We start from the raw sequence: 18,885 nt of genomic DNA, 5'->3' as shown, positions 1-18,885 counted from the left end.
CACGTTCTGTGGCGTCTCATCTGGATCCAAACTGTTTGCAAAGGCCTTCAAAATTCGGTTCCCGCACTGAAAGAGTGTACAAAAGTTACACTCTTCAGAAACAATATTTGTTTGCTTCTCTATATCTAAAACTTAAAGTTATAATTGAATTAAAGAAGCTTGATTGAAAAAAGGCAAATTTCAGAAGGTTGCGTATGCAATCTTCATTATAACCCAATGCCTGGAACAGCTTGATTTAATTTTCGGGTAAAAAAAAGCCAAGAGCTTGCCCAACAGTGCACATGTTTATTTAACTGTGCAAATGAAAATTATCAGGTTATTTAAGCCAGAGTAAAAGCATGGCAAATCTTTAATCCACACTTTTGCAATTACACATACAATAATGACATCACTAAAAATTCTAATCTTAAATAAATTAATATTGTGTAGACTCTTAAAAAACAAGGCCTGTTTGTAAAACATGCATGCCCCCCATATGGGCTGTCAGTTGTAGTGGCAGCCATTGAATGAATACGATTTTTGTCACTGTGACCTTGACCTTTGACCTAGTGACCTGAAAATATATAGGGGTCATCTGCCAGTCATGATCAATGTACCTATGAAGTTTTATGATCCTGGGCGTAAGCATTCTTTCTTGAGTTATCATCCAGAAACCATTTTACTGTTTTGAGTCACTGTGACCTTGACATTTGACCTAGTGACCTGAAAATCAATAGGGGTCATTTGCCAGTCATGATCAATTTACCTATAAAGTTTCATGATCCTAGGCGTAAGCCCTTGACCTTTCTCCATTTTACTATTTTGAGTCACTGTGACATTGACCTTTGACCTAGTGACCTGAAAATAAATAAATAAATATGATCAATGTACCTATGAAGTTTCATGATCCTAGGCCTAAGCGTTCTTCAGTTATCATCCGGAAATCATCTGGTGGACAGACCGACATGTGCAAAACAATATAACCCCTCTTCTTTGAAGGGAGGCATTAATATTGTAAGGATAATCATAGTTGAGTTGAAGCTTTTCCACTCAGAAGCAAAGTGAAAATGGCTTTGAGCAATTAAACAGCATAAAACCAGAACAGCTTGCAAGTTACTTGCAGTCTGGTTTTATTCTGTTAGCTGCTAATCAGTAGCTTAGGTTTGGAGATGAAGCCTTAAACACTTGAATCTAGTAAGAAAGGTCTTAAATAAAATATAACTTTCTAAGGGAATACAATTGCGTAAAAATACGTATCTAATTGGTAAAGGGTTAAAGCTTTTTTTAATGAATCAACTCATACCGTAACAGTCTACTCCTACCCTGGTCAATTCAGTCACTGAAGTTTTACAAACATAATTTTATTGCTAATATTTTTTTATCATATTCAGTTTATTGATTCATTGGTGAGAAAATAATTATCTACAATTTTTTGAGGTATTAAACAAATCAAGTTTTTCACACTTGCACTTATTCAGGTTTTTGCAAACCAGAAGAAAACAACATGGTGGACATCAAGATCCTGCGTCAATATTGATTGTTTAATTTTTAAACTGAAATAAAACTGTGTTTAGAATTTCAGGGAAAACCCTCAATCAAACCAGTTTTACTTATATTTCATTTAACTTCTAAGAAAGGGATAATCTATTCATAGTTATGTTGTATAGAGTCCGGACAAGTTAAATAGATAGGGAGCAAGTGCCTTTTCTTACAAGCTTGCCTAAACTGTCAAGTAATTGGAACAAGAGCACCTCATAACGGGTGCCAACGCTCTGCTGCGGGTGCAGTTTTGAATAAATGAAAGCTTCTGAGAATTTTTTTTATCTGTCAAAGTGACCTTTGACTAGTGACCCAAGAATGGGTGTGGCATGTATAACTCATCAAGGTGCATCTACATATTTAGTTTCAAACTTGTAGGTGGAAGCACTTTGATTTTATAGCAAAATGTCAAGGTTTTAGCTAGACGCGGACGGCATGACGAGCTGGCTATAAAAATACCTCAGGTTTTCTCCGAAAACAGACGAGCTTAAAATGTTAAGTATAGACTGGGGGTAACATTACTACAACACATATAAAGCATTGGGGTAATACAAAAGATTATTCTTTCTTTGATGTCTTACATTTATAACTTGACTAAATTGTGTGTTAAAATACAAGTATATACAATATAGCAACAAGTGTACAGTTTTACAAGCATTTGCTGGGATGTTTACCTTAATTAATAAAAATATCCAGAGACCAGTACAATAATGGGAAAGAAACAGAAAAAGCTATGGAAATTCAATCTCCTTTAATATACATGTACCTAGATTGCTGCTATGGAAACGTGGAAATCAATAACCTACATGTATCAGAGCATCATTATACTTAGCGATTATCAAGAAACATCAAGGCTGACAATATTGGCTAGATAAAAGTTGACATTATAATTATTTGCCTGTACAAAGCTCTGCAAAACTTACAAGTCAGCCATTTTTAGGGTTATTGGTATTATTGATCAGTCGCTATAATCCCTCAATTTTAAAACAGCAATCATAGGGTCTTTGTTATTGACATCTATTTGATGAAACTGGTGTTACATGTACCTACCTTTACCTTCCTGTTCACCAGGTCTTGGTTTTCTGGTTGTGTCTGTAAAAAAAATAGTAAAGAGATTTATTTTATAATTCCTTATTTTCCCTAAAAACATTGAACTTCTTGCCCACTGTTTAGTAATTTCCAAAGATGTTAGTAATAAACGTGTTCAAAATATGGAGAGCAACTTACAAGAGACATTGCATACAAAAGCAGTAAAGATGTTGTGATAACTTTCAGACATTCCCAAAAGTGCAGGACCTTCGACCTGATCAACATTTATAAGACTGGTTCGATTGAAAATGTTATGTTGCCGGTCCGAATGTCAGGTACTTTTGTTTTGTACTTTTCGTAATGTCTGGTCTTTTTAAGTTTCATTGTGAAAGGGCAAAAATGTAACTTATAGAGTCTTCATAAGATTTCTATATAACCCAATTAAGATACCCTGCCTCCTGATGGAAATTAAAAATTCCAGGATCATAATTTTGACCTATTTCTGGTCTCAGACACCCTAAATAAATAGGCATTGCAGACAAAACTAAGCTACATGTATACTACAAAGCCACCATAGGCATGCAGAGGAATCAATTTGCTGCTTTAATCGTATGGACTTCTCGACACAAGTCAGGAAAGTCTGACCCAACAAAATTCCCTGATTTTTCCCTGATTTCAGGAACTTTTCCCAAATTCCATGACTCTTCCCTGACTGGAAAAAGTGAAAGTCTTTTTCCAGGTTTTCCCAGATTTCCAGGTTAGCTGGGAACCCAGTTAAAAGTGAGCAACGTACGTGAGACGCTGAATGCAAAGCTGTCTGGATATTCTTTGAAGAGTCTCTGAAGCAGGGTGCTCTTACCACTTCCAGAGGGACCACTAAACACTATGGGCCGCAGTTTAGACATGGCTGATCCTGAATCAGAGACATATATACTGCACTAAACACTATGGGCCGCAGTTTAGACATGGCTGATCCTGAATCAGAGACCAATATACTGCACTAAACACTATGGGCCGCAGTTTAGACATGGCTGATCCTGAATCAGAGACCAATATACTGCAATTAATGATCAAAGATCACAAATGACTAATTTTGTTTAGGTGCTGTTTTTGTGCTGTAAGAAATTACTTCTTACAATATTGATCAATACATACAAATTTATACATAATTTAACATTATGATTATTAATTATACAATATAGTTCATAATAATTAATATTTATTTCAGACAAATGCAATCATTATGATGACTTTTTATAACAAGAGATGTGTTTGTCAGAAACACAATGCCCCCTATTGCGCCACTTTGAATTTTTTTTTTTGACCATTGACCTCGAAGGATGACCTTAACCTTGAACTTCCACCACTCAAAATGTGCAGCTTTATCAGAACGCTTTTTTTAATTTTGACCTTTGACCTTGAAGGATAACCTTTACCTTGAAGGATGACATTGACCTTCCACCACTCAAAATGTGCAGCTTCATGATAACGCCGCTTTGATTTTTTTTTTACCTTTGACCTTGAAGGATGACCTTGACCTTGAAGGATGACCTTGACCTTCCACCACTCAAAATATGCAGCTTCATGAGAACGCCGCTTTGATTTATTAATTTTTTTACCTTTGACCTTGCAGGATGACCTTGAAGGATGACCTTGACCTTCCACCACTCAAAATGTGCAGCTTCATGAGAATGCCGCTTTGAATTTTTTTTTTTTACCTTTGACCTTGAAATATGACGTATAAGGATGACCTTGACCTTGAACTTCCACCACTCAAAATATGCAGCTTCATGAGAACGCCGCTTTGAATTTATTTCATTTTTTAATTTTGACCTTGAAGGATGACCTTGACCTTGAACTTCCACCACTCAAAATGTGCAGCTTCATGAGATACACATGCATGCCAAATATCAAGTTGCTATCTTCAATATTGAAAAAGTTATGGCCAATGTTAAAGTTTTCGGACAGACAGACGCCATATTTGACATTTGACCTTGAAGGATGACCTTGACCTTCACCTTTCACCACTCAAAATGTTCAGCTCCATGAGATACACATGCATGCCAAATATCAAGTTGCTATCTTCAATATCGAAAAGGTTATGGCCAATGTTAAAGTTTTCGGACGGACAGACGCCATAAATTTGACATTTGACCTTGGAGAATGACCTTGACCTTTCTCCACTCAAAATGTGCAGCTCCATGAGATACACATGCATGCCAAATATCAAGTTGCTATCTTCAATAGTGAAAAAGTACTGACATACTGACGGACAGTTCAACTGCTATATGCCAACCTACTGGGGGCATAAAAAGTTCATACCTCTCAATTTTCTTTAAAATTTAAGTGCATAATAAAATAATCAGTTATATGATAGAAAAATTCCTTCTCTTAAAAAAACTTGGTAAATGCATCTTTCAATGATCACCAATTATTTTTCAAATAATATTAAAGTTTTTTACCTGAAATTGTTCGCACAAGCGAAATCACTTTAGGAAAAACACGCATACAATGCTGATGGTCCAGCAGACAGTTTTTGAGGGATGCACAGTTCGCCTTGTATTGTGGTTTCAGTTAGTCCTAAAACAGAAGAGAAGAATAAGACCAAAAGGTCCAAGGCCCTATAAGGGCGCTCACCTAATACCCCAACTTACATGCACTGTCTTGATAAGGCATTGTTCACCAAAGTTCTAAAAAAAACTGCCCAAACAACTAACAGCCATATTTTTTTAACAAATCACAATCATTTAAAACTCACTTCATATATCATAACGCCATTAATTGTTTTAAACATTGTTGGCAAGTTTTAAGATGAGTGGGTTAAACATTTGATTTGTAGAGTATTTGTCAAAATGGTTTGTCTATGGCCGGATAACAAAACTGCCTTAACTCATGGCAGCCATTTTTCTTGGTGGAGAAATTATTTGATAAAAATAATTATATCCAAAGTTTCATGAATATTAAAAAATTAATTTTGCCCAACCCCCCACCTCCACACTGGAGCCATTCATTTTAACGGAAAGGAACCAATTTAAAAGAAAAAGTGACTTCCAGAAAATTAACAAGCTTTTGCTTTTATTTAATTTATTATTCAAGCTTTGAACAATGAACAACTCATCATGGACCAAAGAGAAAACTAAAGCTCATAGAGTCATGATGAGCACATTGTGCTCAGGAGAGATATAGATGATATTTGTTGGATTTGGTGGATTATCGATTTTAATTCACAATTAAGTGATCGTAGAATTTTTTTTCTATGATCATGAGTGAATTTAAAATCAATATTCCACCAAAGCCAACAAATTTTCTTATTTTATGCTTACAAATGATGGTTTTTGTATTTTTGCCATTTCGGCAATGTAATTCCCCATTGTGCGCCATGAAATATTATTACATGTATGTTCAAAGGAACCTTATCCGCATGTTTTTATAAACCTTCAATGCAGAGTAGTAACCCTTGGTATAATTGGGGTTTACAATGTGGAAACCAAAGATATATCTAAAAATAGTGCTGGTGAAACAATAAAAATTATTGATAATATTCACAGTTATTTTTCACTGTTTAAAACAGTGAAATATAAGTTTTATTTCACTGATATTTCTCTATAAACCATCCGAAAGCATAACATAAACAAGATGTGTTTGTGAAACACTATGTCCCCATATATTTGACCTTTGACCTTGAAGGATGACCTTGACCTTTCACCACTCAAAATGTGCAGCTCCATGAGATACACATGCATGCCAAATATCAAGTTTTTCTCTTCGATATTGCAAAAGTGTACATTAAATAAGCGATTTTGACCCATATATTTGACCTTTGACATTGAATGATGACCTTGACCTTTCACCACTCAAAATGTGCAGCTCCATGAGATACACATGCTTGCCAAATATGAAGTTGCTATCTTCAATATTGCAAAAGTTATGGCAAATGTTAAAATTTGACGCATAGAAACAAACACACAAACAAAGCAACAAACCAACAGACAGGGCAAAAACAGTATGTCACCCACTATAGAGGTGGGGGACATAAAAAATTATTTCACTTACTGCAAAATGTTATTTTTATATAAAATAATTGAAAAGCTTCAAACATGCCTCAATGCAGGCTCAATCTTTATGAGACCTTATACAGCGATTTTTTTTATATATAAAGTACAGGAAAATGGCACTTTGCCAATAAGGAAACAAGAGGCCCCAAAGGGCCCTGTATCGCTCACCTGAAAGACTAAGATGGAAAGAAACAAAGATTAAAACTCTTCAGCAGGGGTTCTGAAATATGCTGTCCGAGTTGTCCGAGTCGTCAATTTCCCCTTCCGGACAAGCAGTTTTTGAAAGCTGACTTGTCCGGGGACAAGTAAAATTTCCGTGGTATTTTTTTTTTCGAAAACAAAACTACTCTATTTTCCGAAAATCAAAAACGAAAGTTTATATAAATAGCTTATGATTAATCTGCGGACTGGCACACTTTTTCAACTGGAGGTAGGTTATTTTCCGATAATAATTATTTAATGTAGTAAACCAGTCCACGAGTATATATAGCAACAGCCAATCACGCATAAGAAAACAATTTTAATAGAGAAACCAGCACACATGTGCATAGCAACAGCCAATTACGCATTAGATAACACTTTTCGTACATTGCAAATGGCCGCATACATGTACATGTTCTAACGACCTGCATTCAATTTTTATATAATAAAACCACTTCAACGTCAAGCCATGACGCTTATCAGACCAATGATCAGTTCGGCGTCGGAAAAGAAGAGAAAAGCCAAGTATGAATATGATAAACATACGACGCCAAGCGGAAACAAGAATTTGTTGAGTTTTGGCAAATTGAATTTCCTTGGCTTGAAAACGTTGCCGATGTGTGTGAATGTAAACTTTGTAAGGAGTTTCCTTTATTAGCAGATAATTATATACTTACAATTAACGGAGATTTATTTTATTTCAAGTGAATTGTCTAGTCATGTTGAGATTATTAAATATCCGAGATGGTATCATGTGTGACTTAAACGTGATCTTATTATAGGCACATCTTGCTTGTATTTTTTGTTCATGAGAATTTTCTAGTTAACTATGTTTATAATTTAAAATAGAAGTAAACAAAAGTGTATGCTTGTATTATTTGCTTATTTAGTAATGACCTTTTCCTTTATCTATCTTAAAAGTACGGACAAGTACTTCTTTGGTACGGACAAGAGAATTTGTGGGTCCAACTTGTCCGTGGACAAGTAGACTCTTAAAATATTTCAGAACCCCTGTTCAGCAAATATTTCAAATTATTAGCATGACAAAACTGACTTTAAAAATAAGGTGTTCCAAAGTAGTCACAATAGGCCTATATAGAAAATTGCCACACCCACCCTGGCGGCCATGTTTTTAATACCCAGATTTTTTTTAAATATATATATATATATATAAGGAAAATGCTTCTTACAAACATATAGAGAAAACTGCCCCATCCCCTGGTAGCGATGTTTTTCTGCTGATCACGACCATTTTTAAATTCATCCGACATTTCAATAAAACCAATGTTTTTACCAAGTTTCATGATGATTGACCAAAAAAAGTGACTTTTAGAGACTGTGTTCACAGGCTTTTTTAGTATAATATTATAAAGATAAGGAAAATGACCCCCCCCCCTTCCCCAGGCGGTCATGTTACTAGATGGATCAAAACCATTTTTTAACTCAACCGTCATATCCAGGAATCAAGGGTTGTTAATGTTGTTTTGTGAAAAGAAAAGGTTTGCTGTTTCGGCAGATATATACATTATGCGTTATCAGTAGTTTTGTGTGTGTGTGTTTAATTTTTTTTTAAATAGACATTTGTTACCCACTGCGACAAAGCTATTATTTTGGATAAAAGTAATATGAGGACAGTAATTTAATAATGAGCATCAGCAAAAGAAAATGGAAGTACATTTTTCAACAAATTGTTGTCCAAATTTGAGATCATTAGATAAGCATCTCAGCATCTTATAGGGGATGACTGTTTACAATCTGTTTAGAAGAACACTTTTGGATACTTTTGTTCAAGAGATTGTGTTTTTATAAAATAGTTTTTGCATAATTAAATAAAATATGTTGAATTGTTATCATATATAAAAGTCAGTTATAAACAAGAATATCAGTGAAACTGATGGATGCTCCCCGATGATGCGCTTTGCAATCTATGTGTCAATAACCACCTTAAACAAAAGAGTGACGGAAAAATATATTATTAGCCTCAGTGACCTTGACCCCAGTGACATCAAACCTCATCAAAGGTACAGGTCCATGCAAGGTACCTACATGCCAAATATGAAAGAGATCGGTTAAGTATTGAAGGTGCTATGAGAAACTGTAACAAGAGTGACGGAAAAATCTATTATTAGCCTCAGTGACCTTGACCTTAACCCCAGTGACCTCAAACCTCATCAAAAGGTAGAGGTCCATGCAAGGTACCTACATGCCAAATATGAAAATGATCGGCTTAGTATTGAAGGTGCTATGAGAAACTGTAACAAAAGTGTGACAGAAGAATCTATTATTAGCCTCAGTGACCTTGACCCCAATGACCTCAAACCTCATCAAAAGGTAGAGGTCCATGCAAGGTACCTACATGCCAAATATGAAAGAGATCGGTTATGTATTGAAGGTGCTATGAGAAACTGTAACAAAAGTGTGACGGATGTAAGGAAGGAAGGACAAACTGGCAACTATATGCTCGGCCGAAATTTTATTTCGGGGAGCATAAAAAGTAAATGCAGGCTGTCAAGTGACCTTTTTTCAAAAAGTAGGAAAAAATAGGAACTACTTTTGCAAGAAAAGTAGGAAAAAAGTAGGAAAAAGTAGGAACTTTTCCCTCAAAAGTAGGAATACATAATACTAATTTTTTAGACACAGGTCCATGAAACATAGCTTGAAACAGAGCAGGAGTGCCATCACATGTTCTTTATGGATACCCACTTGAAGCTACCTTAAGGGCCGAGAGGATTTCAGCCTTTTGTATCTGTTCCTTGTGTGATGGTTGTACTTGCATACAGATATATTTATCCCCACCACCCTGAGAGCTGCTTGGCTTTGGGGCACTTCCACGCTTTTGTGAATTATCATGCATGTATTTCATGTTTTCCTTGTGTTTTTATCCATCTGCATGACTTATCAGTTGATTAGCACCAGAATTACAACAAGATGGACTTCATTTAGACAGTACAATATCTTGCAAACTCATTGCCGGTATCTCTCTTGCACCATGATCCAAGTGTTTTTCCACTGTTGTCCAACTTCTCCATCCATGAAGGGTTAAACTTTGTTTTCCCACTAGGCATTTTAGCACTTATAGTGCATCTATGATTATTAAGTTTCAAGCAAAGCTACCCTGTTAAAGAAGTATAAGTAGATGCTGTTCATTTTGGTGTATCATCCAATAAGTGGTTAGAGGTCTTCTGTGTATGGATATAAAAATGGTAATATATTGTGCAATAAAAATGGTATTATAGTGTGCATGTTATATCCTTAAGCAGAAGACCAAATTTATTTAGTGATACACCAACTTGTTGTACAAGATTAATACTAGTATATAAAGCAGTGTCAATGCTCTGCTACAGCTACATTGTGAAACCTTTAAATTGACAATAGGGTGCAGTTATAATAACTTTAAGTTACATTCAAACTCACTGGTCATTGCAGAGCAGATTATGCAACTGGAGATAGGACCTTATCACCTGACATCTTTTATGACATCATTGATTGGGCAATGAAACAGTTGCACTACATTGTTTATTCCAGTTTCAAATAATGGTTTTTTCATTACGGTATTGATTACTTCGCCGGAGTGTAATAATGCCGTTAAATAATTTTAATACTACGCTTTAACACCTTGAAGTTACCTCACTAACTATGGCATCATTAGACAAGAACTGTGTTTGTCAGAAACACAATGCCCACTATTGCGCCGCTTTGAAATAAAATTTCAATATATCATTTGGCAGGTTTAGAAAATATCTCCCTTTTAAAGCTTATTACCTCCCTTGGATTGTACTTTTTTACTTTTGACCTTGAAGGATGACCTTCACCTTTCACCACTCAAAATGTTCAGCTCCATGATATACACATGCATGCCAAATATCAAGTTGCTATCTTCAATATTGCAAAAGTTATGGCCCATATTAAAGTTTGCTGACAGACACACAGACAGACAGACAGACAGACAGACAAACGGACTGACAGTACAACTGCTATATGCCACCCTACCGGGAGCATAAAAATGTATCGGGACATTTAGGCTCTGTGCATTTATTTTTAATTACTAAACATGATGTGCGTATGATATCAATAGAACATCATATCTGTTGTCATGTAATACAGAATTTATTACATTATATTTTTAAATGATGAAAACTCAGCAAAGCATCAGTTTTATCTTTTTCCAATAACTTGTGTAATAAATTCCATATTTCATAACCACTCATACAATACATGGTATCTCTATATCTCTACATTCCAAACAGCAATATCATGTAAATATGCATAAGGTTTGGTCAAATTGTTGTCAATAGAGACAAAATAAAACTGGAATAAACAATGGGTGCCCTCAGCTCTTGCATCACTTGGAACTGTGTAAGGTATGTGAAGTCTGCAGTGTACAAATGCTAAGGAAGTAAACAAGGCACTATTGTTACTTAAAAAAAAATTGTCAATATTTTCAAAAGTTACATAAGAAATAAATATTTATGCTTCCTGAAGAGGTGCTAGAAGACAGTCAGCATGGGTTAATTGTCAGGTCTCATCTAGATGAATGCACATTACCAGGGATACAGTCATGCCATTGATTCATTCATCCTGCAAGTTTACTAAATAAACTCTTAAAAAAAATATTCTTAATTGAAAATGAAAAAGTAGGAATAGTAGGAAGATTTGGTAAAAAAGTAGGAAAAAGTAGGATCCTGATGAAAAAGTAGGAAATAGTTGGAAACAGTAGGAAAAAGTATGACCGCTTGACAGCCTGTAAATGAGTACAAGAATATGTACAGCTACTAGAAATTCAATATTGATCTTTTATAGTACAAAACATCACTTGATCTTTCTTATAGTTATAAATGTGTGCAAATATAGAAGTAAACACACACAAGACATTTGAAAATGTATCATATCAAAACAACTTCCAAACTATTTGTAATTTAATAAATGCACAACAAATCTGTAGCATAAATACATTATTCTTGCAAAAACAAATGCAAATCAACTTTTCTTCAAACAGTTGTTTGTGCTTCTTAAAAGATGTGATAAGTGTTTGTTTTTTTACAACCAAATTGTTCAAATTTTTTACAAAGTGTTTTTAAACAATTGGAACAATTTTAGGACTCACCTTGGATTGATATTTCCAATTGAAACAACAATAAAACCTGCATCATCATCATCATCATCATCATCATCATCATCATCATCATCATCATATCATCATATCACCATCATCATCATCATCATTGTGCACCAACACCCGCATCACAACTAGAGTTTGGGTTTAATATAGTCATATTATGAAAACTGCCGCTACCCTGGCGGCCATGTTTTTGAACAAACCCTTACCATTTTCGAACTCAGCCAAGCTATCAATACAACAAATCTTCGGACCATGTTCCATCAAGATTGGGCTATAAATGTTACTTCTAGAGTGTTATCAAGGTTTCATTATAGCCATATAAGCAAAGCTGCCCCGCCCCCTGGCGGCCATATTTTTCAACAGACTGAAACCACTTTCAAACTCAGCCTAGCTATCATAAAAACAAATGTTCAGACCAAGTTTCATGAGGATTGGACTATAAATGTGACTCCTAGAGTGTTAATAAGGTTTAACTACAGCCATATAAGCAAAACTGCCCTGCCTCTTGGCGTCCATGTTTTTTTACTGATCCAAACCATTTTCAAACTCAACCCTAGTATCCAGGAAACTGTCCTGACCAAATTTAATGAAGATTGGACCAAAAATGTGACTTCTAGAGCGTTCACATGTTTTCACTATATACATATAGAGAAAACTGCCCACCTTCTGACGACCATGTTTTTTCACCGATCTGGACCATTTTCGAACTCGTCCGAGATATCAATCAAACCAATGTTTTGACCAAGTTTCATGATGTTTGGGCAAAAATTGTGACTTCTAGAGTGTTCACAGAGTTTCTCTATAGCCATATAAGGAATACTGCCCCGCCCCCTTGTCGCCATGTTTTTCAATGGACCGAAATTATTTTTGAACTCAACCAACATATCATTAAGACAAACATTTTGACAAAGTAACATGAAGATTGGGCATCAAATGTGACTTCTACAGTGTTCACAAGGTTTTTCTTTTTTTTGACCTAGTGACCTAGTTTTTGACCCAGCATGACCAAGTTTCATGAAGATCGGACAATAAATGTGGCCTCTAGTGTGTTCACAAGGCAAATGTTGACGACGGGCGCACGACGGACAAAAGGCGATCACAGTACCTCACCATGAGCGCGTTGTGCTCAGGTGAGCTAAAAACTACAAATTGTCCACTTGCTGTCCAAAAAACTCCTGAATTGAAGGTTTAATTTTTTTATTATTTAAAAAATAAAACAAATTCAGCATGAAGTTATATGTTTCCCTATGCAGCTCTATGGCTTGAACATAAGTAAATATACATGTAATACTGAAAACTTGACAACATTTAGTTATCAATTTTAAAGTATTTAGGAGCAAACAATCAAATGCAGAAATTTCCCAATATGAAGACTTCACAACATTTTTTGTTCAATTTTAAGGGGTTTTGTAGAACATTTTCCCAATTGGGCTGGTACCGGTACAGTTAGGGGTACAATTGTGTTTTGATAAAATGAAAGATTTAAAAATATGCTTGCTCATGGAAAGTAAATTATGCAATGTTATAAATATGTGTAAAAGGCTTTTTTTCCTTTGCCTTGCTTGCAAGACTTGAAAAAGGTATTTTCTTTATACATGTATAGATAAATTGCAATTTTCATTCCTGGGTTCAATCTATGTGCGTAATTTAAAGTTAAAGGGACTGCCAACCACGACGACGAAAAAAGAAAAGTTGTAAAATACTGTATTTATTTACAATTATTAGTTTATATTGATTAAAATATAACGACTGGTATATTACATTACTTGAAAAAAGTTGTTAAGTTTTCATATTTTCAGTATATTCGGTAATAAAAAAGTAAAAAAAACGTATTTTAGAACTTTTCTTTTTTTTGTCATTCGTGGTTGACAGTCCCTTTAACTAGTAGTTACCAGGTATACATACGCAGTAAAATTTTATTACGGAATATACTGTACTGTGGTTGACCATCCCTTTAATGTTTAATTTGTTAACAATTGCCCCCTGCATGTTTCTCAAAAATCCCCCACCCATATTTTTAGAAGTAGGGGGAAATTTTCCCCCTACTTTTTAATTTCTAGAATAGACGCTGGTCAAGACAATAAATGAAATTATTTAAAAAACAAAACAATTTATTGGCCTAAAAGTTGAGCCAGTAACGTGTTGATGATAAAATATATAGCTTCAATATTCATTTTTCATATGCCCTGACATGTAAATACCACTATGAAATGTTGTTCATACTTAAAATAAATTTATTGATACTGAAAAGATGACATTTCTTTATCAATTAAAAAACAAATAAAACTTTGTATCCTTCATTCCTCAATGTTTGTGAATTTGTATCAATTCATTCCACACTACAGCATTATATCTATGCAACTCAGTTATTGGTTTTATCAACCCCTAGATAATCAGTACCCTGTTTAGCTCTAAATGCCTCACAGATAATATTTTTATTATTACTAAATATTAGTAGTATGAAATAGGATATGGTGTTTTTATCCTTGCTGAAATTAATTTCGGAAGGGATATAGTAATTGGTTCTGTCCGTCTGTGCGTCCGTCCTTCCGTCCGAAACTTTGTCCAGAGCATAACTCCAAATCTATTTAGGGCTTGACACTAACTTTTTTTACCTACTGATCCAAAGGACAACCAGCTTTCAGAAATTACTGGTTCTCCGAGATTTCAAGTGGTCAGACAATTTCTATGTTATTTTACCTAAATTTCAACTTACTTTCTGGACTATCCACAATGTATTGTGCATTTATAAAAAGAAAATTATACCATCTACTAAACTATCTCTTATCCTTTGCATTTTTTTGCTGTACTTAAGCTTCTCTTCATTAGTTTTAAGTTTTTTAGGCAGAGGTTCTTTAAGGTTTTTTAGGCGGAGGTTCAACCACCATCGCGAAAACTTGTGATCTTGAAAATACGCACGTTTACTCTCCGGCAATATCAAAACATTATTCGGCGCCCTCCAGTGTACATTCGTACGGTAAACAAAGTATATTCTCATGGTACATTAAATGCGCAATTAACACACTTTTTCGGGAAGGGTAAGATCGATAAAATGCTGATTATTGCTGCTTTTTCAAAATAATAACTACCATTTTGTTCTTTTCACAATCCGAACGCTTCGAATTTTATGTTAATTTGTGTATCGATCACGGCAAAGTCCAGAGACTTTTGCGGGAGACATTTGCAGATCGCAAATCGTTTTTTTGATCCGACAACAAGTTTTTGTCATCAGGGCATATAGAACAATTGTAATTTCCAATATGTTGCTATTTTTATCCCTGTCTCAAGTCAGCCCAAAAAATAATGATGAAATTATTGTTTTATTATGAACATATAAAGTTGTTTTATTGAAGAAAAAGGCGTTCCACCACTATTTCACAATAAGCTGGCCAGGATTTTTCACTGGTCTATTTACGGATCAACCAAATTTCTAGTTTCACTGGTCCTCCCTATTTTTTACTGACCCCGGTTCAAAGGACCACCGTTAGTGTCGAGCCATGCTATTCCATGGATTTACTTTAAACTTAGAATATAAACAGATGGCAACTGGGAGAAGTGCAGTGACCCAGAACCATAACTCTATCTACCTTAGCTTTTGAATTATCTCCCTTTATTTAATTTCAAGTAAATTTTTGTCCGGAGCATAACTCTTAATCTTCTGAAGGGATTTACATGAAAATATAAACAGTTAGCAACAAGGAGAAGTGCAGAAAACATGAACCATAACTCTTTCAGCCGTTGTTTTTTAATTATCTTCCTTCATTTTTATTTATTTTTATTTTTTATTTTCAATTTTACTTATTTATAATTTTAAATTATATTTAATTTAATTTCATAGTTATATTTTTAGCTTTTCAATTTTAAAATAATATTTTAATTTGAACACTGAAGTATTCACTGTAAAATGAATCGATGAGTTTATTCGCCCTGGAATAAACCGATTTTCCAACTAACACAGGAAGTCATGAGAATGATCGTTGTAATAGTCATGGATGACCATACAATAAATGACAACTTCTAACAAGAGTTGTGTTTGTCAGAAACACTATTCCCCCCTTTGACGTTGAATGATGACCTTGACCTTTCACCACTCAAAATGTGCAGCTCCCTGAGATTCACATGCATGCCAAATGTAAAGTTGCTTTCTTTAATATTGCAAAAGTTATGACCATGGTTTAAGTATTGACACGGCTTTAAAGCCATACATTTGACCTTTGACCTTGAAGGATAACCTTGACCTTTCACCACTCAAAATGTGCAGCTCCATGAGATACACATGCATACCAAATATCAAGTTGCTATCTTTAATATTGCAAAAGTTATTCAATATTGAAAAACTTTAACCAAGGTTAAAGTTTTCCACAGAAGGACAGACAGACAAACAGACAGACTGGCCAAAAACAATATACCTCCGATAATTCAATCCAGGGGCATAAAAAGACAATGTTAGTAAGAAAATGTTAATTAGTAGATCTAAGTAAGAGATTGCATGGATAAATGATTCATTCTTTAATTTTTGACCTTTGACCTTGAAGGATGAATTTGACCTTTCACCACTCAAAACATGAGGCTCCATGAGATACACAGGCATGCCAAATATCAAGTTGCTATTTTCAATATTCAAAAATTTATGACCAAACTTAAACGGAGGTTAAAGTTTTAGGAAACAAGAGCACCGCCTTGCGGGTGCGGACCGCTCATCTATTTTTCTTTTTAGGTGAAGGGACCTATCTCAATACTTCAATAAAAAAAAATATGGAGGGGTGGAGAGGGGTGTATTGTGTGGGGGTGTGGTCATTTTTACATTATCTTCCAAAAATAAGAAATAAAAAAAATATTGGGGGGGGAGGTTCTTGGGTGGGATAGTTGGACGGTCTTTCAAAAAATAAAATAATAAAAATAAATATTTTTGTTTTTAACCATGTTTCAAAAAAATAAATTGGGGAGGGGGGGGGGGTCGCAGGGGTATAGTGTGAGGGTGTGGTCATTTAGAAGATGATCTTTAAAAAAAAACAAAAAAAAACAACAACACTTTTTTGGGGTTGTGGGGATAGTGGATGATTTGGTTATTGTCTATTGTAGTATGTCAGGTAAGAGTTGTTTGTCAAAGTATCAATCAAATCTGATCATAAATAACAAAGTCATGGCAATTTTAGCAAAATTTAATTATTTGACCTTGAGAGTCAAGGTCATTCAAGGGTCAAGGTAAAATTCAACTTATCAGGTACAGTACCCCAGTGTGTTTTTTTTTCACTTATAGGGGAATGGTGGCGGGGCCCGTCCAAAGGGGAAAAAATGCGTCGTTTTTTAGGAAAAGGGGAAAATAAAAAATTCACTTGTTTATGTATAATGATATTTATTATATTGATACACATTTTTGTATGAATGTAATATTCACAGCTGAATGTCTTTGTCCTTTTTCTTAAAATTAAAATATATATCAATGATTTTTTCAACATTAGTTTCAGACAGTTCAGCCTTCATGCACAGTCTCAGTTTTCTTATTAGCCATTTTAAGTCTAATTGGGATCTTTTAAATCGATAAAATGGCAAATTTGAGCATTTTTTATCAATAAAATGGACCAAATTGGAATGATTTTATCAACAAATATTGACACTATAGATACATCAGGCCTTTTCCTGGCCATTTTGGGAGAAAAATGCAATTAATGTGGAAAGTGCACTGATTTGGGAAAAACTACTGAATATAACTCTTTATAATAATTCAAAATAATATAAATTATAGTTATATACTTTGTTAGTTGTTTATGAAATAAATTTAAGATATATTTATCATGATTATGAGACAGTTCTTTCTAAAAAAAAATGTTTTTTTTTTTTTTTACTTCTGGAGGGGATTTTTTTTACAAAATGGGGAAAAAATATATACTCTTTTTTTAGGGGAATGGGGCCGAATATCGGCCCCCGAAATTGCCATAAAAAAATACTGTACCCTCATGATAGAATGAAAGTATTTGAAGTTTGAAAGCAATAGCCTTGATTCTTTAGAAGTAAAGTGGATGTAAACACAATATTTAACCATATATTTAAAGTTACTAAGTCAAAAAAGGGCCATAATGCCGTCAAAATGGCAACCAGAGTTATGCAGCTTATCATGTACAGTCCTCTTTTGATAGTTTGCAAGTGTTCCGAGTCTGAAAGCAATAGCTTTGATACTTTAGGAGTTAAGTGGACCAAAACACAAAACTTAATGAAATTTTCAATTTTCTAAGTATAAAGGGGACATAATTCTGTCAAAATGCCAGTCAGAGTTACATAACTTTGCCTGCACAGTCCGCTTATGATAGTTAGTAAGTGTCGCAAGTATGAAAGCAATAGCTTTGATACTTTGGGAATAAAGTGGACCTAAACACAAAACTTTACCAAATTTTTCAATTTTCTAAGTACAAAAAGGGCACATAATCTGTCAAAATGCACGCCAGAGTTATCTTACTTTGCCTGCCCAGTCCCCTCATGATAGTTAGTAAGTGTATCAAGTTTGAATGCAATAGCTTTGATACTTTATGAGAAAAGTGGACCTAAACACAAAACTTAACCGGGCGCCGACGCAGACGCTAAGGTGATGACAATAGCTCATAATAAAAAATAAATAAATAGATGAGCTAATAAAAATACAATAATATTTGACCTTTGACCTTGAAGGATGAGCTTAATCTTGACTTTTCACCACTAAAACTGTGCAACTTCATGAGATAAACATGCATGCCAAATATCAAGTTGCAATCTTTACTATTGCAAAAGTTATCAAACTTTAACGAAGGTTCAAGTTTTGGGACACACACAATCAATGAATGAATGACTGCCAGACAGACAGGCCAAAAACAATATACCCCTGATATTTCTATCCAGGGGCATAAAAATAGAAAAAACATTAACTTTCCAGCACTTCTTGGTTTTTTGTTAAAGGCATGATACTATGAGGAGGACAGATCAAGGGAATGA

At 34.5% G+C, this 18,885-nt stretch overlaps 1 protein-coding gene across 5 annotated transcripts in view; it reads right to left on the bottom strand.

The window, feature by feature from the left end:
• The window catches only part of LOC127847589 (guanylate kinase-like), a 47,738-nt gene that overhangs the window by 20,063 nt on the left and 8,790 nt on the right, over positions 1-18,885 (bottom strand). For all 5 annotated transcript variants that reach the window (XM_052379605.1, XM_052379607.1, XM_052379603.1 and 2 more), the window contains 3 exons: positions 5,010-5,127; positions 3,341-3,460; positions 2,569-2,610 (listed from right to left, as the gene is read on the bottom strand). In XM_052379605.1, coding sequence (XP_052235565.1) covers positions 2,569-2,610; positions 3,341-3,460; positions 5,010-5,055 — 208 coding nt within the window. In that variant the 5' untranslated portion in view covers positions 5,056-5,127. The remainder of the gene's footprint in view (positions 1-2,568; positions 2,611-3,340; positions 3,461-5,009; positions 5,128-18,885) is intronic.

The sequence above is a fragment of the Dreissena polymorpha genome, chromosome 10, assembly GCF_020536995.1.
Source record: "Dreissena polymorpha isolate Duluth1 chromosome 10, UMN_Dpol_1.0, whole genome shotgun sequence".
Lineage (NCBI taxonomy): Eukaryota > Metazoa > Mollusca > Bivalvia > Myida > Dreissenidae > Dreissena > Dreissena polymorpha.
The sequence above is the reverse complement of the archived record's forward strand: the minus strand, read 5'-3'. Positions and strand labels throughout refer to the sequence as shown.